This window comes from Zonotrichia albicollis, chromosome 12 (genome assembly GCF_047830755.1).
Source record: "Zonotrichia albicollis isolate bZonAlb1 chromosome 12, bZonAlb1.hap1, whole genome shotgun sequence".
NCBI classification, from domain to species: domain Eukaryota; kingdom Metazoa; phylum Chordata; class Aves; order Passeriformes; family Passerellidae; genus Zonotrichia; species Zonotrichia albicollis.
Genome location: NC_133830.1, coordinates 19,968,655 through 19,996,217, shown reverse-complemented (window position 1 = coordinate 19,996,217; position 27,563 = coordinate 19,968,655). Strand labels below are relative to the sequence as shown.

Genomic DNA, 27,563 nt, shown 5'->3' with positions numbered 1-27,563 from the left:
ATTGATAGGTTGGTGGTTCCTCATGTATTTATTCTAACATTGTAGTAAGTTAAAGCTTTTTGCTGCCATCACATGAGCTGTGCATTACAGCCCCAAATTTGGCTGTAAACACTTCCAGGTTTAGTTTTTAATCTGTGTGAAAATGCCTTTATGGGAGCTTCCAGCCAATTGGAATTATGCAAATCATAGGATTGCTGCTTGTGAAGTTGAATGGGTAGGAAAATACATCAATTAGCTCTTTTTTAGAAAACTGGAAAATAGCATCCTTGGCAGGGCAGGTGGGGAGGAAGGTGTTGGTGCTGTTGGCTGACATTTAACACTTGGTGTTTGCCTGGGTTTTGCACAGCAATTGAGCCTCGAGCAGTCAATGCTCAGTGAGCCTCAGGCTTGGTAAAATCTTTTGAGTCAGCTGCAGGAGGGTGTAGGGAAAAAGTGAATGGAAAAAGTGCCCAGGCAGCATGCAGGGGTGAATGAGAGCATTGAAGCTGTCAGGTGCTGCTGGTGACTCGTCAGTGGGAGGCTGAAAGTGAAAAGTAAACATCAGGAACAGACAATAATAGAGGCAGTTGTTTGAAACAGATCAAAGCGACCTTGCTGCACAGATTTGCACAAAGATAAACCTGTTTTCTGTATTGTTCTGAGGTGATGAGCAGCTCCTCAGCAGTGAGTGCTGCAGGACAGGACTCTGCAGAACTCCAGGCAGCACCTCTGAGTGCATCTTCTGCTCTGTGTGATTTCCTTTTCTCCACTGCATTTTATCTCCAGCATTGAGAGCAAAGTGAAGATTGTCATTACTTTCTGCTAAGTCAGTGTGATTCTATTGATTCCTCAGACAGTCCCCAAATACCCCACATATCCCACATGTCTTGGGCTTTGATTGTGGCCCTTCAAGTCTGAGGATTGTGACATTTTCCTTAATGGTCAGTGTCAGGTACTGAACTGTCATAGAATGTGATGGTACATAAATCTGTAAATTCTTTTGAGAAGGGAGCTGGAGAACCTTCAAAGCTTTATTCTTGTGAAAGCTCAGGAGTCTCTAGAGAGTGCATCAGGTGGGATTGCAAATTGCATCTGGAGGTGAGTGGTGAGTGCAGTGGCCAGGTCAGTGCAGCAGAGTCACTTCACTGTCTGTTCACCACATTATCTTCACAACAGATTTATGATCCCAAAATGAGGGGCAGTGACAGCGTTGGCAGCAGCCCTGGGAGGATGTGTGCTCCACCCAGGAGGAAGCACTGAAAGAAGTGGCTTTGAACTTAGCTACTACAAGAAGGCAACTTTTTTTTCCAAATGTCTGCATCTACCAGAGGAAATTTTAGTCATGTCTTTAACAAGGAGTTCACGTTAATTTAATCGTGTCTTGAAATCTTTCTTGCAAATTAAGATCCCAAGCCTTAATTAACAAATGTCCTTTCTTTGTGGTACATGAAGCTTGGCTGAAATGCAAAGAATTAAAAACCTTAAAGAAGTGCATAAATTGTAGCAAATACTTCTGCTTTGTTGAGCAGAAGTGGTAAAAAGGATTAGGATTTTGAAAGCATGGAAAGTCACTATCATCTTAATTGAAATTTCAATTTTTAGCTTTTCTGGCTTTCCTATTTTAATAACAATTTTCAGAAGCCAAAGGACAATTTTCTTATCAGGCCCTTTGTTAGGATAGGCAGTTATGGGTGGGGTAAAAGTTGAGCACAGCTGGTGGTCAGTTCACTTAAACATCAGGAGCACAAAGCTCCCAGGAGAATGGATAACACAGGACATCAGGAAAAAATTATAGGTAATTGAAAATCACTTTTCTGGGAGTTCTGTTGGAAGGTGTCCCTACCCATGGCAAAGGGTTTGGAAGAAATCATCTTTAGGATTCCTCCCAGCCCAAACCATTCTGTGACTCTGTGATCATCACTTGATCACGGAATTTTTTTCCATAGTGTAACTTGCCCTTCAATTTGGAACCTGAGTGTTGGTTAAAGAAGTGCACTTGCACTTTTCAAAGGTGTTTTGTAGCAGCCCCTAAGCTAGAAGGTAAAGCATCCCCCAAAATGGAATGATTTCTGCCAAAGAAATGGCAAGTGAGTAATAACAGCCTCAGTGCCCTGCGGTGGCTGTGAATGGCAGCAGTGATTCCCCCTGGCAGTGTGTGCTCCATTCATTCCTCCCCAAAGGAAGGGCTGCAGGTGCATGCCCAGAGTGCAGCAGCTCCCAGGGAGCCTTGGGCAGGCCAGCTGTGTTGAATTGGGCATTTTCTTCAGTGGAGCTGGAAAGAGATGTGGACTGGGAGAAATGCACTGGAAACCATTCCTCCCTCACAGGCAGAAGGAAAACACTACCTAGAAAGGTTTATTTTGCAGGCTGCAAATCCTGCCAATGCAAATCCAGCCTTCGAGACTGGTTTGCTTATAAACAAGGCTTCAAGAGGCCTTTTGACTGCTGCTTTAAAAACAAAAACAAGGAGAAAAAAAAAAGAAAAAAGAGCTGTGATTTCATTCTCCTGTTTGTTTTGACTGCAGGCTGGAAATACCAGGTTTACCAGTTATTGCACCCCATTCTGGTAGGATTTTCAGGTTCCATCCTGCTACTGGTGCACTGATGGTTCTGAGAGATTAATGATGAGTGTTTGACCTCAGCAGTGTGAGATGTGTCCTGCCCGTGGGTCAGCAGTGCAGGGCTGGCATTCTGTGCCCGGGGATTGCCACAGAGCCTGGTGCCACCAGGGGGGTGACAGGGGTTTGTGGCTGCCAGGTGTGTTTGCTGCTAACACTGCCCGGGGTCACTGTGTGCCCTGGCCATGGTGACACACCCGGCAGGGCAGGGACAGGGACAGGGACAGGGACAGGGACAGGGCAGTGCCTGCTCAGCACTCCAGGGCACAGGGCACAAACACCTTCTGTGTCAGCAAAACGGGGACAACATCTGAGTGGTTTGAAAACTTGTTGCAGCTGTGCCTGGTGTTGCAGAAGATGGGAGATAAGGGTTGGCGTTGCTCAGACTCAGTTTTTAATCTAGCAGAGCCTGGAGTCATGTTTAGTGTCTCCTTTGGGATATCAGCTGTTGGCAGGCGCTGTAAATGGGCCTCCCATCTGGCAGGGTTCCTGTGGCATTGTGTTCCTTGCCATGGGAGCCAGTCCTGCTGGTGCTGATTGCTGACATTGCTGCTGAGGAGAGGCAGCACAGTGCAGCTCTGGGGCTGTTTCACTGCTCTGAGCTTGACACCAGGGCATAGTTTAGGCTTTTCAGCCTAATCCTACGTGTACTTCTTGGGGATACATGAACGTGACACCACTTTACAGTGCTAGAACAGAGTCTGGGCCAGCAATAATTTGACAATAAATTTTCCCAGGTTCCTTTTACCCTCCACCTCCCTTCTTTTGTCCTCTTTTCCTCTCTGGAAAGGGCAGTGGCAGATGGAGAACTGTTCCCCACGTGTCCTCAGTGCATTACAATGCTCTGTGCTGAAGGGTTTGCTGTAGCTTCTTTTATAAAAGGCCATTATCAAGGTTCCTGCTATTCCAGTGTTCTCCTGAAGGATTTATTGACAGACACAAAAAGGCTTCAGTATCTGTTTGCAATATGCAATGATGTATCATCCTTAGCCCTGAAAGCCCTACTGGCTTCCTTTATTGCTCAATGGGGATGATTTTATTCCAATTTAAAACCCACTGTTGATATGAATTGGATACTAATTCCAGGAGCAGACTTTTTCCAACATTTCTGGATTCCCCAGAATATTAATTTAAGAAGGGGTTTTTTTTATTTTACTAAGCAGATATGAGTGGAATTTGCTGAGTGCTGGTGGGATTATACCAAAGACAATATTACAAATTAGAGTTTCTAGATAAATTCTTGTTGGAAATCTGAGGCACACAATAATAATATTGAGAGAAGGCACATTTTTCATTTTCCATGAAAGCAGCTTTAACTGTTCAACAGAGGTATAAAGTTTCCATCCTTTTCCATCTCAGTCTCTACTCTCTTCAGGTAGAGACTGAAGGTAATTTGGATTCCTGCATACTGTCACACTCAGGAAGTGCTGCAAGCTTGGTTTCTATTTGAAATCCTTAAAAGTTTCCAAATGTTTTTTGGTTTGTAAAAAATAGTTTTGCAAGTAGTAATTAATTTAACTCCTGTAATAAGTGCACTAATCTGGTGTTCTCAATTTACACCCATCATGCTCATAATGAATTTCAGTTAAGATGCTGAACATATTTCTCTATTGCTTAGAGTCAGTCTCATCCATTCCAGTATCTGGTCTCTAAACATGTGCTTTTGGACTGTCCTCCTTTCAATTTGAATTTGGAAGCTTATTGGAAACATTTCTAACAATTTTAAACTTTGTAAATACAGACTGAGTAGGAGGGAGAGTGTGTAAATCAAACTGAGTTCATTCTCCTTACCTTTGAACCAATTCTTTTATTTTGCCAGCTGATCCCTAATATCTTCAATGAATTTTTTGAATGATTTGATAGAAAGAGGAAGGGGGAGAGAAGAGGCTTGGGCAGGATTTCACAACAGAGCCATTTGCTGTCCTGGTGTGTGTGCTAAGAGGGACTTTACTGTTGTTGCAACATCTGGACTGCAGATTATTCAGGCGCAGTCGCTTCCAACAAAAATTAAAATCAAAGCGCTCCATGTAACTTGTCCTCTAACATGCCGAGGAGTTAGTAAGAGGAGAAGAATGTTCTTAGTATGACTCTCATTATTTCTAAAAACATTTAGCCCTAAGTGAGAACACCCAAAGAAAAAAAAGCTTTGTGTGTTTTGCTTTGTTCTGTGCATGTTTTATCTTTTCTCCCGGAGGAGCCATTTTTCCTCCTTTCTTTTCCAAAACAAGTGCTTGGATTAGCATAAATTATATCCCATCCAAACCAGCTGAAATGTAGAACCAATAGTAAATTGAAGCACTGGGTTCAAATATGGGCATGGGGATTCCTTTTATTGCCATTAAAAGGCAATATAAACTGTCCCAAAATGTTGGAAGCAAATGTGGCTTTGCTGGAAGCAGCAATAGCTGAGTGTGAGTGGCCCTGGGTCCCTGCAAGAGCCATCACCTCATCCCTGCCTCCAGCTCCTGCTCTCCTGCTGCCCTTAAACATTCCAGGCACACTCCTGCCTCCCTGCTACGTGCCAGGAATGGGAGCTGAGCTCTGACAATGCCTGCGTGCCTCCTGTTGGAAAATGAGCCCATGAATGGAGGAGGAATGGAGGAATTTCGCTGGCTGAGCAGCTCCAGGTGCCTGAATTGGAATTCCTTCTGTCCAAACATCTCCCGTGGTCAAATGCTGAGGGTGACAGATGTGACCAGCTGCCTTTGCAGGAATGCAGGGGACACTTGGCATAGAGACATGGGAAGGCTGTGTAGGAAAAAGAGTTGAGGAAAAGGGAAGGTCCCATCAACGCTTTGTTGTGTAACAGTTCATATCGACCAACTGGATTGGGGATTTGTAGGTTGTAATTGGCAAATCAGATGTTTCAACTATATTGCACAAAAGGTGTCCCTTTCAAAGAGGAGGTGACTGGCAGAGTTTCCCATTTTTACTCAGCAGAGTTGCAGGACTTGAAGCTGAAGTGCTTCTGTTTGGTGTAAGTGTGGCGAGGGTGTGGAAAGAGGATTTAGGGCAGGGACACGAGAAGACACAGACAGGGACTGTTCCTTAATTTAAAGGACACAGTCACCCTAAAGTGTTGTTCCTGACAACACTTGCATAAACATGAGGGCAACACTCAGCCCTGGCACACAGCTCTGAGAGAGGCAGCCAGTTTTCCATATGTCTTGTCCCAAAGTGGAATGTGCTTTGCTCTGCTGGCAGCTACAAACTCCTGCCCCTGCTCTGTGAGAAATGCAGCGGGGTCAGAGGAGGTGAGAACAACCTCACAGAGTGTTTTGGTTGGGTAATTTAACTAAAATATTTCCTTCTTCTTGCCTTCTTTCTTGTGAGGAAGGAAGGAGTGGGGGGACAAAGCAGCAGGCTGCCCACTGCCAAGGGAGGGATCATGAGGAGGTAGGAAATGCTCTGGTAGGATGACTCAGGGCTGTTTTCACCAGCAAGGACATGTCCAGCTACGGCACTGGAGTGCCTGGGGTGTGCCTCTGTGCCTCAGCAATGATGCTTCTTACACAGGAAAATCCTTTTTCTGAAACACCTTTAAACTCCGTTTCCCCTCCTTTATTAGAATGAGCCAGACTTTCTGCTCAGGAGCATTTAGGTGCCTTTGATACACTTTTTGTCCTTTGATACACTTTTTACCCTTCTATAATCAGCTCTGATTCAGGCAATAACTTTTCAGACCAACCTAAACATCCAGCAGCAGTAGTAATGTTCAATGTATAATTTCCTGGCATCTTGTTAGGAAATGATGCCATAAAGAAACTGGTTGGCCAGGCAGAAAGTCATGGTAGAACCACATAGGTCAGTTGCCCAGTTTCATGAAAATATACATCAACAGAGTTTCCTCTCTTTATTCTGCTCCCCCACCAAACAGAACCAGGCACTGAGATCACTTCCTGGTGAATTCTTTCCTTAGTGGCATGAGTGGAAATTAACTTTTTGTGACCAGAGGTTACTCCAGGTGAGTTGGTGCGACTGCAAGTGTGCCCTGACCTTTCCATCTGTGGTGGGAGGTCTTCAATGAACTTCAGAGCATTAATATCCTAATGTGGGAGAAATCATCCCCACTGGGGACAAACTAGTGCTCCTGCCCAAATTATGGGAATAGCTATCTTCCTGTTTCCATGAGATGCAGAAGGGAGAAGTATGCTCTTTTCTGGCTTATTTTCCTGACCCAGGGATTTTTTCTTGTAATTACCAGAAGATGCAATTTACAGTCAGTTTTTCTTTCTCTTCATTGAATAACTGTGCAATTGAGAAAAGTACAGCTCAGGGTTCCCACTCAGTTTCTCTCATTTTCCTCCTCTCAATCCCCTTTTGCCTCACTGTGGAGTGAACTCTGACAAGTTGTTTTGGCACTAGTTTGGGCAGTATTTTAAGGATATTGGTTTTTTCCTTCTTAGCCAGAAGGTTTAAAATAGACCTAGGGATTCTCTTGGCTTCACTGCAGCAGCAGTGGGCTCTTCATGAAAAGCAAAGCAAAAAGTACAACCATAGAAACAAAACTGAGCTGTGTGCCAGACTAAGGAGAATGTTCAACTAACTTGTTATTGCCAGCCTGGTTATTTAAAAATATTTAACTTCTTCAATGATTCTAAGTCTTAGGTTCTTGCATTAAAAAAGCCATCCCTGTTTTTTAGAGTTGAAGTAATGCTTATTTTTGTGACAACTGTAAATATTTTCAAAATGAGATCGCTGGTATCAAAGGCAAGTGAGATTATTATTATTGTTATTATTCTTTTTTTACAGAGGGCTGGCATCATAGCTGCATTAAACACTTCACCTCTGACATGAAAAGATTTCTTTGGCAGCTGTATGTTTGTGAAGTGTTCCTGTTTGCAGTGGGTTTCTAACAGCCTCTAAGAAATGCTTGTACTTCTGGTTTGCTCCTTTTCAGATTGTCTCCGTTTCCCTGTAGCAGAGCCCAGGAACCCACAAACACAGGTGTGCCTTCAGAAATCCTGGAGTTACAGAAGTTTCAGCAAGCTTTCACTCTCAGCCAGGCTGGCTTTGCCCCCTTGCCTCAGTCAGCTGTCAGAGCAGTGTGCCTGTGGTTATTTACACTGTTCATAAATCCCTGCTTTAATTCAGATGGTACTTCTGGCATTGCTGGCTATTGGAAATGGCCCATGCTCATTTGTTAATTAATCTCTCATTTTACAGCTCTCTTACTGGCTGAGCTGTAAAAGGAAATACAAAGATTTCATGTGGTTTAGGGTGTTTGTAAGCTTTACATATTCAGCTTGTCAGGAATGGGCAAGGCTTTACCCACCTTAGTGCTGTGGTTTTGTGGCAGGTTTCTGTTACTCCTTCTCTCCTCCTCTTGGCTGCTGTGGACACAGGCACTTGATCCACACTGTGGCTTGGATACTGCAGTGATGCTGCAGCTGTGGCGAGTGCTTGACTGGATTAAAAAAATAATAATAAAAACCAAGCCAAACCAAACCACCAAACCATGCTGAAAAAAAAAAAAGCACCAAAAATCAAAACATAACAACAAAACAAAAAAGAAACCCAAACCCAAAACACCTTTTGGGCATCGTTCAGTTTGTCAGAAGCCCCAAGCCAGCCACAGGAATGTGAGAAGAGCCTGCAGGCAGTGCCACTGGAATGCTGACCAGCTCAGCACTGGGGCTTACTGGGATTGTCCTGCCCAGGACTGGCTGCACCAGGGCACCCTGTGCTGATCCCTCTTCCCATCCAAAACCCAAATAAAAGCTTTTCCTCCACCACATTCATTGGTCAGAATCATTGCAGTGTTTTTGTAAAAGCAATATTTCTTGAAAATTTAAGGAGAACAGTTTGGATATGTATAGGAAGTCAATCAGGTTTTACCCTTCCCTGCTTCCAAGGAGGAGCTGTCTCTGCCTCCCTTCTCAAACTCTGAGCCCTTCTGGATCTGGCCAGTACTCTCTAAGAAATGAGCTTTTTAAAATATACTGGCTTGATCTGTTATTTTAAAGTTTGCATTAATCCTTCCATCATTTTATTTCCCATAGAAATCACTTTAAACTAGCCTAAATGTCTTGTTATTAATCAGTTTCTGGCAAGACCCTTAGTCCTTTGATCAACTTCTGAGAATTTAATGAAAAAATTTTGCACATCTTCTGGTGTTGATTTTTTCTTCTTCTTTCAGTAGATCCTTGTGATTTCTTTTTTGGTTGGTTGTTTCATTTAGGTTGTTTTGTTGGGTTTTTTTGATACAGAAGACCTTTTTAAACTTATTTTGGAAGCAACCTTGTAAATATCAAAAGTTCTGTAAATAACTACATCATCAGCTATGCAAGGTGCTCATGTTAGAGGGTTTATTTTGATATTAGTTAATGTATTCAAATCTGAAAATAACTGCTCTGCTTCTGCTGCTTCCTCCATTGCTATTTATAGATTTCTTATCTCGTCTGTTATTGGTCTGTGTAATTAACAAGCCATCAGTGGGAATTTTCCTAATCACAAAAGACTCTTAGTTGTAAGTACAAAACAGCCTCTGCCCAGCCCTGAGCAGACAGAAAGGAGGATCACTTATCCAGGTGTGCTGTCCTGTTCCATCCTGGCCCTCGTGTGCCCTCCCTGCTGCATCCAGTCAGGCTCGGGTGAGCGGGAAGGTTTGTTCCGTTTGGAACTGCTGGGTTTGCCAGTGCGCGGGGGCACCCACGGCCCTGGAATCCGGCTATCTGGTGAGGGGCGAAGGCCAGGGCCCCTGCGCATCAGAAAACAGCCCCCCTCGGCGTCTTGGCCTCGGGCTGAGCTGGGTGATAGCTCGGAGCAGCGCGGTGAGAGACGAATTAGGAGGCGACCACTTGCTGGGGGTAAACTGTCGGTTTATTACAGAAGAACCAACAAGGAGGGGAAACACCCAGCAAATGGCCCCGAACAGGGGGCGGGAGAGGGTTTTAAGGGAAAAGGGGGGAAGAAGGCAGGGAAACCCGGCTATCCAATAGAAATACATATTTGGAGGTACGAAACATAACTGATATACCAAAGTAACCAACTGTTATAAATCATAGGAGGGGCTCCGGGGCTACAGCCAACCATAACTCCCAGAGAAAAGAAAATTCTTGAAACCTGGGAGGAGAAAAGGGGTGATTGACTGAGCCCAAGGAGGAGGCACTTTCACTTTATAAGAGAAACCAGGGGAGGAGCAGTTTCATTTCCATAGCAACCTAACTGGCAGGGTAGCAGCAGGAAGTCTTGGGAAAGGGAGAAACTGTTTAATACAGAAAATGGGGGGAGCAAACTAACAAACTTAAGAACACACCACAGCATGCCAGGAGAGAACCCCTGGCTGCTGCTGGTGCTCACACCTGGGCCCCCCACAGCCTGGCAGCTCCCTGCTGGGAACAAACACCTTGGGAAGGAGCAAACCAGGTTTGGTGCTTTGCTGGAGATCAGCACCACAACCATCACATCCTCCTGTGCGTTTAGGGAGCAACTCCTTCAGACTTGGTGGTGTTTGAAATTTCTGGTGTTGGAGGTGACTTAAATTTCCATTATCCTATTTAGTTCTTCAGTTTCTCTGTCTTTGAAAGGAGACAAAATGCTGCTTATGTTAAAAGCAGAAGGGAAGGCCCCCTTGAGTACATTTTTCTCTGAACCTATTGTTAACTTCACTTTTGAAGTAAATTTTCCTTGGAAATACAGCACTTCAGAACACTCTGGAAGAGTCATCATTTTCTGGTAAGTACTTTTCCTGGTGAACAGGATAATGTCCCTCCTGGTGGGAGGTGGGAAGGAGCTTAAACAACAATAAACCCTGAGCCTGCCTGCCTTACCAGTGATTGATCAAACAGGGGAGGAGCAGCCTTCATTCCTGCAGCCTGGGGCTTCAGGTGTTATTTTCATGTTGCTGCTGCCAGGTTACAGCTTTTGTAACAAACTGGAGTATTTTAAATAATCCTAGACTGCTTTCAAATAATCCCAGACTGCAAAACTCCCTGATATTTCACTCCAGCATTGATGGGAAAAGAGCTCTTGGCTTCCAGTGTTTAGTAAATGGATTTTTAACTCTGTTTTGGACACTCACCTGGCCTGGTTTGAAGGGTATTTGAATCACGTGACTTCATATTACCAAACCAGGGCAAAGCTTCTGGGCAAAGCAAACCCAGACTTACTTAAAATTATACAACCAGAGAGGGGCTGATGAAAAAGAAATTATTTTCTCTTTGTGATAATTTTAAATGTTCAGGCTTATACACGTGTTAGGAATTCAAATTGGTTTTTAGTACAGTAAGTAATGATCCAGCATTTTGTATCTGTCAGGGGAAGGCGATATTTGGATGAAGCTGTGGGTTTTGAGTGCTGTTTTCCACTTTGACAGTCACTGGAAAGGAGCTCTCCTGGGTTTGCATCTCTCTGAATTTACTGGACAAATGCAGCTCACTAACAAGGGGATGGAGAAAACTGTTCCTGTTTTTGCTGGGTGCTTGAATTTAAATTTAGAAAGATTAAGGGTTCTGAAATACAGTTTAAAAGCATATGAACATAGCAATTACATTACTTACAGAAAAAGGACTTTTTAGGATGAAGGAGATTAGTTTTAGAAGATGACCGTGTGTGTAATCTTATTTCAGATGAAAAGAGCCACAAAGCCTGATGCAAGAAATTGAGATTTGAGAACTCCCTTTTGATTAAATTATATATATTTCTCTGATCTGCCTAATTCTTAATAGGGTATTAAGTGTATAATAATGGAATGTAAAAGAGTAGGAGAACTGAATGATGATGTATTTAGCAATGTTATTTGCAATTAAAACCCTGGGGAAGGGTTATGGTTGTGTGATCAACCTTGTATAAAAATAGCACGGTCACCTTGTCCTCTCTGATTGATTTTGCTTGCCTTAAAGGAAATATCTTTTAGGTCATCCAGCAAGCCAGCCAGCTGCAAACCACCCACTCTTACAGGTGGACATTATAGCATAATTCCACACAAAATAAAGCTGCTGATGGAATTACTGGTTCTGTAAAGATTCTCCTTGAATATTTTTAAAAGCAATGATGGTTTTCTGCTGTGTTGCACTGCTGGATGATGCAGTGCACAGTGTGTGCTGTGAGGGGGATTTTGCAGCACTTGAGCATAAAAGCAGCATTTGGCTTTATAAGCAAAATCTTTTATTGCCAGCTCTGTCTCAACCCTCCTCCTCAGCACACACTTTTTAATAAGTTAAAATAAATTACTTTGGTTTGCTTTGTTTTGGGATGTGAAAATGGTTGCAGCTAAATCTGGAGCTGTGTAAAGAGATGTAAAACACTGCAGAAACTGGGAAGGTGCTTGTCTGAGGGAGGGAAATCTGGGGCAGTGGATGTGTTAAAGGAAGGAACTAAAAGTCTCTATTAGATGAGAGTTACACCATTTTTGAGTTTTTTTGCTTGACTGGCTGTAGTCTTCCCCCTTATTTTTTGTTCTCTCAGCTTGCAAGTGACACCACTTCAGATGTTTTTATTCATTAAGTTTCACTTTTGCCAGCAGGCAGGGGGGAGGTCAGGAGATCTCCTTGTTTCTTGTTTTTCAGCAGCAGCTTTTCAATTCAGTTTGTGCCTCTCTCCCAGCAACAGGAGCTTTTAGTACTGGTGTTGGGCTTTGTTTCACTGGCCAGGGAGGCTGTTTGCTTCCAAAGGTTCTCCCTGGGAGGGTTCTGGAGCAGGGAATGTGTGAAAACAGGCAAAGATGTGTCTCAAAGCTGTCAGCTCTTAGCAGTGAGCAATGCATTCAGCTGGGCATTCATTCCTGCAGCTCCACCAGCCCATCCTGCTGGGACATTGGTTACAAGGGATTGAATATATTCACCACCACTGACAGAACTGGTGTGGAATTTGAAGCAGATGTGCTCAGGAGGAATGGAAGGGAAGTCAGACTCTTGCACTGTCATTTGTCCCCAGAAAACCCGAGAAGGGAGTGCAGTACCTGATCGAGCGCGGCTTCGTGCCCGACACGCCCGTGGGGGTGGCGCATTTCCTGCTGCAGAGGAAGGGGCTCAGCCGGCAGATGATCGGGGAGTTCCTGGGCAATCGGCAGAAGCAGTTCAACAGGGACGTGCTGGAGTGAGTATTGTGCGGGCAAGGGCGAGCCCTGCCCCCCCTGCTGCCTGCAGGCCACAGCAACGCTGTTTCATTCCCCTCCTTAATTGCGCTAATTGCTTCATTTGGAGGCTGCACATGTGCTTCACACCTTGGAACGGGAAAACACCATTTACACCAGGAATGGGAAAAGGGCTTTTGACGTTCTAACAGAACTTGCAATAATGGGAAGCCTGTGAGCATTATTGCAGAACTGATAATAAAGTTTAGGTGAGGATTGGAAAGGGTGTGAGAAATGCCAGGCTCGTTGTTTCATTGTGCTTTAGCATAAAAGGAAAAATAGTAAAAGCAAGGTGTAAGAATCCCTGTCAGGACACAAACCAAATACCTGTTTAGTGCAATACAACAGCACAGGGAATAAATAGCTTGCTGTTAATCTACATTAGCTACAGTGTTACTGGAAGAAAAATATGAGCTTCTGCAATTTGTCATTTTATATCTATACATTTAAGAGAAACCTTTTAAAAGTGGATGGTGCTTTCTGTGGTTTCTGCATTACAGCGCTGTTGCTTGCAGTGATTCATGTCTGGTCATTTCAAAACTAAAAGCTAAGCTTAAAGGGAATTTATAAGCCTCTGATTTTAAAGCAGTCTTTAAACAAAGTATTAGAATGACATAGCTCATGTGGCTGATTGTATTAAAATGGTTCCCTTTTATTTTTTGTCAGCACTGTATTTTCAGAGCAAGAAAATAATTATTTCTCCATAAATGTTAACTGAAAGTCACGGCAAATGATGGGGAGATGAGAATTACAGTAATAATAGAAGAGTATCCAAACAAGGTTATTTTTTCTCTCTGCAATTAAGAATGTTCCTAGACACAGAGCCATTTGGTACAGATTATTGTGCCTGCTGCAGGCTGTCTGAGATATGATATTTTGAGCAGTATAAACTATTTATTATTGTTGGAGGCATTGTGATAGTTGATTGGCCTGGAAGCACAGAACTAATAATTATGTGTGGCAGTGGTACATCACTTACAATGATCAGACATTTGTCATTCCTGTGGCTCTTCAGTTAAAAAACACAAGGGTCTGCTCACATGTGCACATTCTCATTGATCTGTTATTTTCAACCTCCCTTCACAGCTTACCTGCAATTATTGCAATTGCTGCTGAAAGTTTGAAAAACAATTCCAAGAATCTCTGTCAGATGGGAAATTGAAAAGTTTTTTCTGTTTCAAAATGTTCCCTTTGGTACTGTGTTGTTAGAAATGAAGAGACACGATGTGACTCTGTTTTTCTCTTAGCTGTGTGGTGGATGAGATGGACTTCTCCACAATGGAGCTGGATGAAGCACTCAGGAAATTTCAGGCCCACATCCGTGTCCAAGGAGAAGCCCAGAAGGTGGAGCGGCTCATTGAAGCTTTTAGGTAGGATGTGAAATAAATCCCTCAGTCCCCAGAAATCTGCTGCTTTGCAGTCAGACTGCAGAACTGGGGAACCTGGGCTTATCCAAGTCCCTTTCCTGATTATTGTCAGCGTCATCATGAGGTACAAACACTTTCAAACATGTCTTGTTTGGGGAGGGAGGTTGCCAAGTATGGAATAGGAAGTTTCATTTGCTGGTGGTGTTCACGTCTGGCATTTGTATTAATAGAACTTGCTCAGAAGTTCTTTCTGGCATCAGTTGAAAAGATACTCGAGGATTTTTGAACATCTTTAAGAATATATTTGGATTTAGTAGTTTATATGAGCGGAATTAAAAGCCCATGTACTTTCTAGGGTATATATACAATAAACAATGTATACTCCTGACTCTTCATTAAATACTTCAACAACAGTGGGAGAAAGAGGAGTCACTTATCAGTACTGACAGAGGTGTATCCAGGGCAGGATAAGTTGGAAATCACCACATGGCAGTAAGCCAAAATCAATGCTGTGTTCTTAGCTGCTATTGGGGTATTAATCACTGAAAAAAATGGGATACAGGAGTTACTGTAGTAAGTGAAGTTACAGTTAAGGAGAACCAAACTCCTTGCACGTTCAAGGGCTGCCTTAGGAAAAGCTGTGGATGGAAAGCTAAAGCTGTGTCTGGAGTGCAGCAGGTGGGTTATTTGTGCGTGTGGGCGGTGCCTCCCAGCCCTGACGGCCTCCCTGGTGTTCCCAGCCAGCGTTACTGCATCTGCAACCCGGGCGTGGTGCGGCAGTTCCGCAACCCCGACACCATCTTCATCCTGGCCTTCGCCATCATCCTGCTCAACACCGACATGTACAGCCCCAACGTCAAACCCGAGCGCAAGATGAAGCTGGAGGACTTCATCAAGAACCTCAGGGGTAAGAGACCCTCAGGGCAAAGCTCCTCAAATCTTCTCCCTGTCACTGGCCCTGCAGGGACACTCTGTGTTTTTTGGGAACAACCTCACGCTGCTGTCACCTGGCTGCCATTTGGACAGACTTCAGTCATTTCTGTAATGGCAAACCAGAATTAATTGTGTCATATTTTGTCATTTTTATCTTGTCTCTCTTGAGTGGATGGATGTATTGTCAGGACCTCTCATTTTAGGAGCAGTAAAACGAAAATACTTTTGGTGTTCTGGAATTTCAGATCTTGAAAGTGTAAGTCCTGGTTGGTGATTTTATTCCCTGAGATTTATATAAGGCAGTAGTGAACAACCTGTGCTTAGCAGATGTTCCAGCTTAGCAAAGTTTAAGTTAGTGCTGAGATTTTCTTGTAAAATCCACAAATACTCCAAAGGCCTGATGTGCATCACTTGGCGTAATGCTGCAGTTACATTTGTGAGTTAGCCACAGCACATTCTGTCTGAACTGCAGCAATGCATGCCAGCAGTTCTTGTTACTGCAGCCATTTCTGTAACAGGCTGCCTTGCTGCAGTAAATCACTGCATCACAAAGGGTGGGCTGTGGAAAGCTTGGCCATGTGGCATAGAACAGAGGGGGTTTTGCTTGCTTCTATCTGCAAACAAATTGTATTTTATCACTGTATTTTTTATGGAAGTCGTTGTTGCACTGGGGTGACAAAGTATTCTATCTTTGCTTCTGAAGGTGAGATAAGAGTTTATTGCTTTAAAACCTGTTTAAAAAGGAGACATGCATCTCTCTGTCCCCAGAAAACCCAACTTTAAGTCACTTAGTGAAATTGGACTCCTTCCATTGCTATTAAAAATTCAGGATCAAGCATTCATGCCATTGGTGTGGCATTTGTTAGATTGCCATGCCAATGATGATCACACAGTGCTAAACAATAATATTGGATCTGGGCTATTTTGTCCAGATTAAACTAGTTCTTTTTGAAACCATAAATGAAATATTGACTAAATAATTATAATGCATTCATACGGTTCTCACATAGGAAATTATTTCATGAATCTTGAGTAAGAGACAGAGGCAAAATGAGATTATTCTTCTGCTTCCTCCCAGGAGTTTATTCCTAGGAGAATGTCATATGGAGACTTTAGTGTCTGAAAAGGAATTTAACTCATTGTAGCTTTAATACCAAACAGAGGTGTGAAAGAAAAAAAAAATCCTTTAGTGTTGGAGTGTCGGGGGATAGGACAGTGGGGATGGACTGAGATGAGAGATCTCTGAATCCAGGGCTTGGAACTTGGGGTTCATTGCACAGGGCCTGGGTGCAGGGCCCTGCTGGAGCTGCAGCCACAGATAGAGCAGGCCCGAGAGAAGAGAGGGGGAGAGAGGGTGAGAGAGTAAGGGAGTAAAAACGGTAAAAGCGTAAAATGGTAAGAGAGTAAAAGTATAAGAGAGCGAGGTTCCCGTTCCAACACAATAAATCTTCTCCTGTGTTGAATATTCTGATTCTCACTAACCAATCCAGTACAAGATACAAATCCTACAGCATTTACATACAGCCTATAAGAATCATTACATTACCATACTGGGTTACATTTTAAACCCTAAAAACTCCTCTTTTGACCCCTTCTACCAAGCTGTAGGGTCTGCTCTGACCCTTGGGCCTGTCTGCAAGCAGAGGGTGTTGTTCCATCCAAAGGAGATCACTTTCAGCTGACCACACCATTGTTTTCCAGTTGTTCAGTAACTAAAGTATCTCAAAGCTTGCTTTCATTTCAATCTCACTTATAGCATCTATATTCTCAAAATCTTTTGCCAGACAATCATATTTATAAGGCTTTTCTGTTTCATCTTCCCCAACACTTTAGGAAATCAGCCTTTTTATGTCTTAGTTTTAGAAGGGAGTTTTAAAACAAAAAATCCCCAAACCTGGATGATCTCCATCAATGTCTTGGTGTGTGGGCAGTGAGCTTTTGGACCAAAATCAGTGTTTAAATCACGTTCACACCCCTTCTTCTGCGTGGCTGAGGCAGCACAGGAGGAGCTGGCTGGCAGCTGGCAGAAAGCAGCACAAACATCCAGGCAGGCAGGCAGCACTGGGAGGGCAGGATTTTCTCCTCCCTGCTAACAGCAGCTTACCCTGCAGGGGTGGATGATGGCGAGGACATCCCGCGGGAGATGCTGATCGGGATCTACGAGCGCATCCGCAAGCGCGAGCTGAAGACCAACGAGGACCACGTGTCCCAGGTGCAGAAGGTGGAGAAGCTCATCGTGGGCAAGAAACCGGTGAGTGCCCTGTGCTGTGCCACGGGGAGGGCAGGGCAGGGCACCAGAGCTGGGCTGCTCCCCACTACAGACTGGCCCCCAAATGGCAAAGGGCAGGAACTGTCACAATCATTCCCCGTAAGGCTGACTTAAATTCTGGAGTGTCCATGCACATGAATTTTGGTTTTGCAGTCATGGGTGACATGATGATGTTAGGAGTCTTAAAACCCTTTATTGTGAAGGTTTACAATTATGAACTACCTACATTTTAGGCAGTTCTCTTGTTTATTTCTAAAGAATCAAAGTGCTTTGGTAATGTGCTATTGTAGAGAACTGTATTTCAAAATGCGCACTGTCAGTTAGAGCTCCATAATTTACAAGAGTAACAGAGAAGTTCTGTTCACATCAGCATCTTTGTCACCTGCTCAGCTTCCTCCATGACCTGGGATTTGTAAGGGAACATGGATGGGGTCATTTTATCGCAGGACATATCTGAATTTAGGTCCCAGGGATTCTGGTGCTGGGTTTGAGCATCCAAAGATATGATTGTTGTGGGAAAAGTCCTGAAATATTTTGCTATATAAATGAGTCTTGCTCTATAAAAGCATCTCTTGGAAAAGGAGAGAAAAAAAAAAGGCCACAGCATTTTTCCTCCTGGATCTCAAGATTCTCCCTATTATACTTAAAGGGCTTTGAACTGTAATCTCTTCTCAGACAGGCCTTAGTCAGGGGAAGGGAATGAGGGACCCCACCAAAAATCTAATTTTGGTCTGTTTCCAGTAAAGAATGTGCTGAGGAGATCTCTTTGAAGAAACAGAGGAAAGAAAGCAAAATTTTTATAAAAGCTTGTATCTGCTTTTGAGAGGAAGGGAAATAAATATTCTAAAGTCATTATTCATGCACTTAATATGAAACTTTGTTTCTGTAATTGGGGATTTAAGTTTATATATAGGCTTCTGTGGGAGATGTTTTCTTTCCATGTTTCTCTTTTTATTCAGACATGTGGCAATTCAAATCCTAAAACTAATCCTGACCTTGTAAATTAAATGGGATTAAGAAAACAATGCCCTTGGTGAAGTCCTAGCTTGAAGGATTCTTCTGTGGGAGACTTTTTAACTGTGTGCAAGGAATTTAGGGGAACAGGCAAGAGTCTTTATTGATAGCTCTATTTGTTTTTACTTTATAGGCATTTAGTCATAGTCAGAGCGTGCCGTATTTACTTGCTATGATACAGTTCTGTGTTTCTCTGAAGTTTAATCAACTTGTATGTGTCTTTCTACTGTAGATTGGATCTCTGCACCATGGACTTGGTTGTGTAGGTATTTCTCTCCTACTCCTTCAAAATTTAAAGTCATTGTAACTGGCAGCATTTTCCTAAACTGGAAACAAGGCATTTTGTTACAATTTAAAAATAAAATTTTTAATTACTGATGTTCTTTCAGGCAAAATTTTTGTTGTGTTTTAGTAAAAACTCTCCAAAGTATAAAGATTTTCTTAAAAATTTATTTCCCAGAGGCTACTTAATTTATTGCCAAGGGTCTTCTAGACCTTTTTAGTACACTTTTTATTTATTTGAAATATTATCATCACTGAAGAAATCAGCCAGTAAGGAATAAACAAATAATTAAAATCACAGTTTGCACCTCCCCTTCCCACCTGAGCTGTGTGTTTATTCTTTCTGGTCCATTTGAGAATTAAATGATACTCTGGAAAGATACTGCCAGTTAAAGTTCACTTCTGAATGGTAGATGAACATTGAAAATATTGATTCCAGATTTAAGTTATAGGCATGGTCAGTAATAAAGATAAACTGTTCTTATAATGCACCAGTTTATGGATTTTTTTAGGTGGTGTTAACAAGATCGCATAATTGCATTTGAAAGAAATTAAGTCTCACTTGTCAGCTTCAGAGACACCTTCAGCAGACATTTCCAATAAGAAAATGGAAACTCAGTCTTGATTTTCTTGCTGGCTTGAGAAAATAAGACAGATTGAAAATGCATTTGCTTTGTCCTGATGTCACCATTTTCTTGGTATTAGGGAATGAGCAAATTGAATTAATTTGGTGACTGACAAAAAGTAACTCACAGCATCTCACAAAAGCTAAACCTGCTTTGCATCCTATCTTCTAATGATGATAAAAATGCTCATGGAGGGAACTTTGATGAAGTTTGAATGTCCTGCAAGTTTGTGGCATAAATTCTTTATGTTCCTGTTGTTGGTCCTTTGATGAAAAGCTCTAATGGACTTAGAGGTAAAAATATTTGAAGTGTTAAGGAAAAAAGATTCTGTGTATAAAAATGCTCTTTCTTGGCTAGAAGTTGTTATATGAACCGTGAATTTTTGTATTATTGCAGGTGCTCTCTCTCCCCCACCGGAGGCTTGTTTGCTACTGTAGGCTGTTTGAAGTTCCAGATCCAAATAAACCTCAGAAGCTTGGATTGCACCAACGAGAAATATTTTTATTTAATGATCTTCTCGTGGTATGTATTTCCAGGCAGACAGAATGAGGTATTCAGAAATCCTATCTCCATGAAATCACTGGCAATTAAGTACATGAGCATTCCTAAAAACAAATATCTGTTATCCTCTATTCCAACAATCCTGGGATGATTAAGAGATTTGTATCTTAATTTTAAAAATTCTGTATAATTTGGTTTTAAACTGAAGTCTTTCATTAATGGCTACACTCTGCAAGAAGGTATTTGATGCAGTAGCTTTTATTACAGAGAAAAAAACCTCACCTCCAGTTCACCCATTGTCCTAAAGGATAAACAGAGACATTATTTATTCCATGAATAATGAGTTCAAGGTGCTTGTGGAAAACCAAAATTACATCCTACTTTGTGTTCCCCAGATGTTCTGTGAACCAGACCTGTTTGTGCATTGAAACAGGAATAGGCTCTGTTGAAATAGATTTTACAGTTGACTTTACTTTTTAGTGTGCATTTACCTTCACAGACTTTAACTTGACCCAGTCTTTTGAAAAGCAGACACACAGAACTCAGGACAGCTTGGAATTATTTGGTTGAGTTACTCTTAAAAATGGGAAAATTTGTTGCACTCCATTTGGAATGCACTTGGCTGTTACCTGAAAACTGAGAACTACAGCAAATATTTCATATTTTGTTAGGGAAGAGGCACATCTCATCTACACAGTTTTGCTCTGTGTGGTTTTTGGTTTTTTTTTTGCCTACCTGCAGACCTTAAAACCAGGAATTAAATACAAAACATTAATCCTTTTGCTTCTGAGTATCACCTAGGAGTTGTCAGTGGGAGCTTGAGTGGAAACTGATGGAACATTGTTTTCTGCTATTTTTTATTACTCACTCAGATATCAGTAGTTCTATGAAACTGTTTGGGGAACAATATAGACCAAATATGTCAGTCTGGTAGCACCTAAATTTGGGGGGTTTAAGGATAACTTAAATGTATTTTCATTTTTTGCTAGCACAGAAAGGATGCATCCAAAGTATTCCAAAGGTTTTGGAATTTGAAAAAGTAGAGTTCTGGAGGAGAGAGAACACAAATGTTCTGGATAAAATATCAACCCTTCTGCTTTAGAGAGATGATGCTGCAGAGCTTTGGTTTTTTCAGTAGCAGGAGTTTAAATACATCAGTTGCATTAAAAAAAAAGGGGAAAACTGATAAGTTCATTTTTTCTGACAGATTTATAACTTTCTTTTAAATAAAATGTTTTCTTTTATGCTAATTCTTCAGAGCAATAATTTTCCACAGGCACATTTGGTAGAATGAGTGTTTCACTTTGTTTCTCTGATCCCTTTCAGGTGACCAAGATTTTTCAGAAGAAGAAGAACTCTGTTACGTACAGTTTTCGACAGTCCTTCTCCCTCTATGGAATGCAAGTTCTTCTCTTTGAGAACCAGTGTAAGTATTTCCTCTCTTTTTAGAAGACCACTTTGTTCATAAATAAAACAAAAATGGTGTGAGTGAAAGGGATGGACAGGACTTGATCCTGAGTTTAGGAATAAAATTGCTCTGGATTTAACTTTGTTCTGACATTTAAAACAAGATGCTGTCAGTATATAAACCAGAGTTTTTTGGTTGTAGTCAGGAGCCAAATCTCCCCAAATGTGTTTGTGATTACTTGTAAAGCATAAAAGGATTGCCAAGAAAAAAAAACCATCTGTTGCTGAGTCAGTGGTACTATTAGCTGGAACTGAGTGATAATAAATAATGACTCTTATAATGGTATCTGTAATTCAAAACACTATTTAATTTATTTTCCTGATTTATGGCTTAACTTTGCCTAGATAATATATACTACCTCAAATTTAAATATAAAACATAAGCTTTCATTTTCTGACACCTTTTGTTTATGTCTCTTACAATCTGCGTCAGTCCAATATTCTTTTTATCTTCAGTGCTTCTTAGCAGACAAAAACCCAAATAATTTGCTAAAATCCTGTTTCTAACCCAAATACAGCATCAGTAGTGACAGCAGAGCAGAGTTGTTGGTATGGTACATAGGGACACAGCCTGACTGAATTCATGGTTTGTGACCAAACCTTCACCCTGATAAATTGGGTACAGCCCAGTGTGAGCTGTTCCTGTGCTGTTCTGTCGTGGAAGGTTCTTCGTTTTAATTTGTCCTTGAGAATGGGCTCCCTAAAAATCCACTGCTGTTACTGCAAGCCTCTGGAGAGTGCAAAGGGAAGGTTTTGCAGAGCTCACAGCAGCTCTGTAGCTCACAGATCCTTTCTGTGCTTACACATGCATTCTCTCTCTCTTGTGAGCACATTATATGATATAAAATTCAGTTTTGGAGGGGAAGGCCAAATACATCTATCCTGGATGCTACTAAAAATAGAAAGATTTATAATTCTCTGATGCCATGTTAAATAAAATACATTTTGAAAATAAAGCATGATAAGTAGAAACACTAATCAAATAAATTTAAAAATATCTGTAGTGAAACAAGAAGTAAAGGATTGGATTCCTGCCAGGGAACTGGAGGCATTTTAACTGAGGCACTTCAGGAGGGCTTCTGAATTCACTGCAGTGAATCAGTGAACAGAGTGCACTCTAATATTGGCATATTAGACTGCCTCTCAGGTGGGATGCACAATTTTCCAGTTGGGAAAGAGAAGTATTTGTCCCCTTTGATTTGTAAAATTCAGTATTCTTTGTTTCCCCTGTCCCCAGCAAGCTTTGGGCTGTTTTGTCCAGAGCCATCAGTAACTCTGTGTGGAGCAGCTGTTCCCTGGTTTCAAGGGAATAAAAGTCAGTGTTGCTAAAACAGAAGCAACAAAAATATTGGTTTGGCTGCTGGTGAGGTTGAACAAATGAGTGGCACTGGTGATAGAAAAATTGACTTTTAATGATAGAAGTCAATTATGTTGAGGGATGGATGAGCTGCAAAAGGGAAAACAATGTCACATATCTCTAGTAAATAAATAGGCCATATGGGAAGTGTATTTTCCATTTTCAGTCAAAATTACTAACAAAATATAGAGGGGGAGCAGATCACTGAGGAGAGAGTGTGACTGCAACCAAGAAATACTGATGTGAGGGTTCCCTGATACTGGATGAATACAGTGCAGAGAAGTCCCTCTGGTAATAAAATCCATGTGTTTGTTACATGGAAATTCTTTCTTGGCTCATGTGTGGTGGCAGCCCTGGTGACTTTGGGCTTGCCAGATTTCCTTGTTGGTTTTGTAAACGTTTTTATTCTTTCCCCTGGAGTGGTGCAGAGCTGCTTGCTGCATTCCCTGTGCCAGTGTTCCCAACATCCCACCTGAGCCTGCCCAGCACTGGGACCTTTTGGCTGTTCTTCTGTGTGAGGTGCTGACAGCAAACCCCAGCAAAACTCCCAAATCCTTCCTCCCTCCTTCCCCTCAGGACCATTTGAGCCTCAGGGCAGTTGCTCTGTTTTCCCTGAGGATTGTAAATGGACCTGCTGCACTTTTAGTTGCAGCTTTGATCTGGGAGTTCAGGTACCCTAAAAAAGCCAAAGGGAAGGTCCCCTAAAAAAGCCAAGCACGTGCACTGGTTTCTCAACAATTGAAGTCTTGTTGAAACCTCAGGGCTTTGAGAGAGGGGAGTGCCTCACTTCATCTGCTGGCTCTTGAGAGAGGTTTTAGTACATGGCAGCCCTTGAGCTTGGGCTCAAATACTGAATAAATATTTGAGAGCTTTAGCAAACCCAGACGGCAAGGCAGCTGAGTAAAAGAAAACATTGTGTTAAAATGCACAGGTTGAGGTTTGCTGACACCCCATTGCTCCAGGTGTGTGCTTCAAGCAAGGACTGATTTGTTTTCTGCAGCAGAACATACTTTCATTCTGAGTATCTTGCTGTAAATGAACCTTCTGTCTCAACCAGGAGATATTTTTGACCAGCTGTTAAAATTTCAGAAGTACACCTAGAAAAGAGGCAAAGACAGTTTCCTGAAATATCTGCCTTTTATTATTAAAAGTCCATTATATGGGTCAAAAGAAGGGTGAAAAAACCAAATCAGTCCTTTTACTTCTTCAATGTATGACTTCACAGGTACTTTTAATTTTATTTAAAAAAAAAGCAAAGTAGGATGTACATGGAGCACAATTCAATAGGCAATACTAAATGTGTACCTGTTTGTGTGTTTGTCTTCTTGCAAATGGTGAGTTAAAAGACAATTTGTAGCATTTGAAATGCCTTCAAATAGCCTTTACACTTAGCAAAACTTTGGTCACAAGTGGGTAAGGTAGGTCATGGGAACAAAAAATTATCCCCTTTTTGCTTTTTTTCCTACTGTTTTTGATATATATTGCATATTGTACCTTAAGGGTAGTGCCTACATAAAGATATCTCTCAATATTTGTTCAGTATTTGACAGTTAAGCTGTTCCAATGTACCTCAGGGATTTTTATTCTAATTTTGTGCTGTCAGACTTCTGTTTCTCTGACTTTGTATCCTCTGTGGTAATATTACTAAAAGCTTTCAGTTTTGGTGGGTATTTTTGTTAAAAGAAAAGTGATTGTAATAATCAGAGCTTAGTTTTCCTTGCCTTCTTCTTTCAGATTATCCCAATGGCATTCGGCTCACGTCAGCTGTTCCAGGAGCAGATATCAAAGTACTCATAAATTTCAATGCACCAAATCCTCAGGACAGGAAGAAGTTTACAGATGATTTGAGGGAATCAATTGCAGAAGTTCAAGAAATGGAAAAGCACAGAATAGAGTGTAAGTACAAAGGTACATATAATGGAGTATTTTCCAGCTAATCAAAATAATAAAAACTAATGCTGCCCTTGGAAAATTTAAATTTTAAATTAAAAATTACCATTAATAAAAAGTATAAGTGTATAACACATTGGAACTCCTTAAAAGTTCAAAATAATATGAGTTTTTCTGTGACTTTGTCTTGAGAAGGAGGAAAAGCCAATAATGGCTTAAGCCCCAGCTGAGTTCATTGACTCCTATTTACTGCAGTGTAGCTGCAGTGGAATTTATCTTGGACAAGCTGCAAATAACAATGGACAGAGGAGAGCTGGATCTGTGATTTGTAGCATAAATTACAGCAAGAATTTTAGGAAAAATTTGGACAGACAAAAGATAGATCTGTGATTTGTACTATAAATTCCAGTAAAAATTTTAGGGATATTGTAGACAGAGAGATAGATCTGTGATTTATATCACAAATTACAGCAGGAATTTTAGGGACAATTTGCCTCAGACTGAAATTCCCAATGATGGCCCTTCCAATAAGCTTCTTTGAATTTTTCTTCATTTGCGTGTTGCAATTCCTGTAGTCAATAAGGAAGTCATGCTCCAAACTGATCTGTTTTGGTGGTAGTCCCGCAAAATGGTGGCTGTGAGTGTCTGAAGATGAAATTTTATCCCATTTTCCCAAAAGAGGCCCTGCTCCACAGCCAGCTGTGGGCAGAGGGGTGAAGCTGCCTTTGGGCACAGGGTGATTTATTAAAAATATGGATATTGATCTAGTACCGATATCCAACTGTGACAGACAAAACTCTCTAACAGTTTCAAGTTAGAAAGTGAATGTTTATGGTGGGATAGCTCCCAAATACACACTGCAATTTACAGGTGATTACAGAGTCCTTTTATCTACACAAGTATTGAATACCCAAAATACAAATAGATATTCATCACTTTGGTACATCCCATTCCCACTTCCCATGGTAATTAGTTCAAAAGCCATTAACTACAGTAATTAGTTCAAAAGCTATTAAGCATGCATAGTCTGTTCCTTGAAATGGGTCGGTGGTCCCTTTCATGGGGGAGGGGTCCCAAAATGAGGAAATAAATGAAGTCTTCCTCATTCTGTCCTTTCTACCTTTTCAATGCAAATATGACAAATGAACCCTTGGTAGAACTCCCATTCCCCATCTTCAGTTGGTTTCAGAACAGAGGAGGCCACAATTGCCTTATGTTCCTAAAAGCTATTTATGAGTTTCTGTATTCTTCATTACAAACCCAGCTAACCAAACATTGTGCTGACAAGCAATCAAATATTACTTAACTACCAACTCTTAACTTCATCAAGGCCTACCCCTTTATTTTAATTAACTCCAGTAAAGCTTATCTCTAACTAAAATTTTAGCTCCTCAAAGTTTAAGTCTCAAGGGCTGTTCTGGGTTGTTTCATGAAATAAACATGGGCAGGAGACTTTTCTCCTTTTTAATGCCTTTATTAAAAGTGATCAGCTTGGGTGGGAAGGATCGATGGTCAGAGAGCAGCTTTGTCCACTGGTCTGTGGGCAGAGCTGGGGCTTCCGTCCTCATGAGAGCACCAGGAGATTCCTTTATTTTCTGGTTTAACACTTGAACTCCTCTGTCTAGCCAACATCTTTAGGTTAGGGTGAGGGATAAAAAAGGTTCTTAGCAGATACTAATTCTGTTCCTCACATCTAGACATCACTTTGATTCATTCATTTTGTGTTGGCTCGTTGTTTTTAGGGGTTTTTGGCTAGGTTTGGTGAGGGGTCCCTCCTGTTGCATGCTAGTTCTGAGGTCATTTGCATGCAAACTCTGAGGTCTCCTCCTCTTCACCATCCGAGGTAACAAAAGAGTGGGTGGCTCCACCACCAGGAGCAGGCAAGGATAGGCCAGTACTGCCAGGTACGAGGGGAATGGAGAGACCCCAAGTCACTTTGAGTGAAAGGTGCTGCTGTTATTGTAGAGAAATCAGACACTTCAGGAGGGTTTGTAAAAAGCTCAGTATCGATGAGGCAATAGCCAGGGAACAGGAAGCCTTAGAGAAGGTTCTTAGAGGTGACAATTAGGGGTGTCAGGGGCTTTACACTTTAGGGGACCCGATGCAACATCTAGAGGAGCCCTTGGTAAACTTTGAGGTGGGACCCCTAAAGGAAGAATTCGAATTTTTGGTGGATACAGGAGCAGATAAGTCCTGTCTCAACAAAGTACCAGAAGGTATGGTAAAATGCCCAAAAGCATCTGGGGTTAGACAAAACAGCGAGGTGGAAGGAAATCCAATAGCACCGAGATGGCCAGTAACACTAAACTTGTAATAAGTGGTGTGAAAATAAAAGGTACCTTATTGTTGTCTTGTTGTGTGTGTGAGAGTGAGTCACACACAGAATCAGCCTCAACTTCCCGGGCAGGTGGGAAGGGGGGAGCAGTGGAAAGAGGAGTGTGTGACCCACAAACGGGCGGGTGGGGGCTTTGGCCGCAGGGTGCCATCCTCCAGGAAGCAGCAGGGCGGCACTCGACAAAAGGGGGAATTCTTAACCATCAAGGTAGTTAACAAAAATGACAGGTGATTGCAACAACAAACAGTTACAACTCCACCCTGGCAGCAACTAGCCCTACCTGTGAACTCTGCAACCTTTTAAAAAAACGTGCAGCTTACCTACTCATAGCATTTCACGCCCACAACCAGCAAAGTAAAACCCCCGTGTGCGTTGTGTGTTGCAGCGGAGCTGGAGAAGCAGAAGGGCGTGGTGCGGCCCAGCATGTCGCAGTGCTCCAGCCTGAAGAAGGAGTCGGGGAACGGGAGCCTGCCGCGGCCGTGCCTGGATGACAGCTACGCGGGCGGCGAGGGGCTGAAGCGGAGCGCGCTCAGCTCCTCCCTCAGGGACCTGTCCGAAGCAGGTAAGCGCTGCCCCTGCCCCTCCCGCCTCTCTGCATGCACAGCTGCCTCCGCCGCGCCCAGCTCGCTCTGGGCCTCCACACACAGCACTGGTGGGATCTCACACTTCCAGATAGCTCCTTACTCCCCCCCGGCTCCTGGGTAGTTTCTGTTTGGTTTTTTTTACCTTTGTTCTGTTAAGCGGCCACTGTTTGACAGCATTTAAGCCGTTGTAGGTTGTTATAGAAACTTTTAAAGACAGTGAGGACAGAGGAAAAATTGTAAGTTTTTAATAAAACAGAAGTGACTGA

General features: G+C 42.1%; 1 protein-coding gene across 15 annotated transcripts in view; it reads left to right on the top strand.

The window, feature by feature from the left end:
- IQSEC1 (IQ motif and Sec7 domain ArfGEF 1) overlaps positions 1–27,563 on the top strand; it is a 298,040-nt gene that overhangs the window by 258,594 nt on the left and 11,883 nt on the right. For 11 of the 15 annotated variants that reach the window (XM_074550173.1, XM_074550167.1, XM_074550165.1 and 8 more), the window contains 9 exons: positions 12,474–12,635; positions 13,920–14,042; positions 14,780–14,946; positions 17,084–17,223; positions 18,488–18,517; positions 19,560–19,685; positions 20,991–21,090; positions 24,223–24,396; positions 27,099–27,275. In XM_074550173.1, the coding sequence (XP_074406274.1) occupies positions 12,474–12,635; positions 13,920–14,042; positions 14,780–14,946; positions 17,084–17,223; positions 18,488–18,517; positions 19,560–19,685; positions 20,991–21,090; positions 24,223–24,396; positions 27,099–27,275 (1,199 nt within the window). The remainder of the gene's footprint in view (positions 1–12,473; positions 12,636–13,919; positions 14,043–14,779; positions 14,947–17,083; positions 17,224–18,487; positions 18,518–19,559; positions 19,686–20,990; positions 21,091–24,222; positions 24,397–27,098; positions 27,276–27,563) is intronic. The other 4 variants (XM_026798151.2, XM_074550166.1, XM_074550169.1 and 1 more) reach the window with 1 other exon arrangement.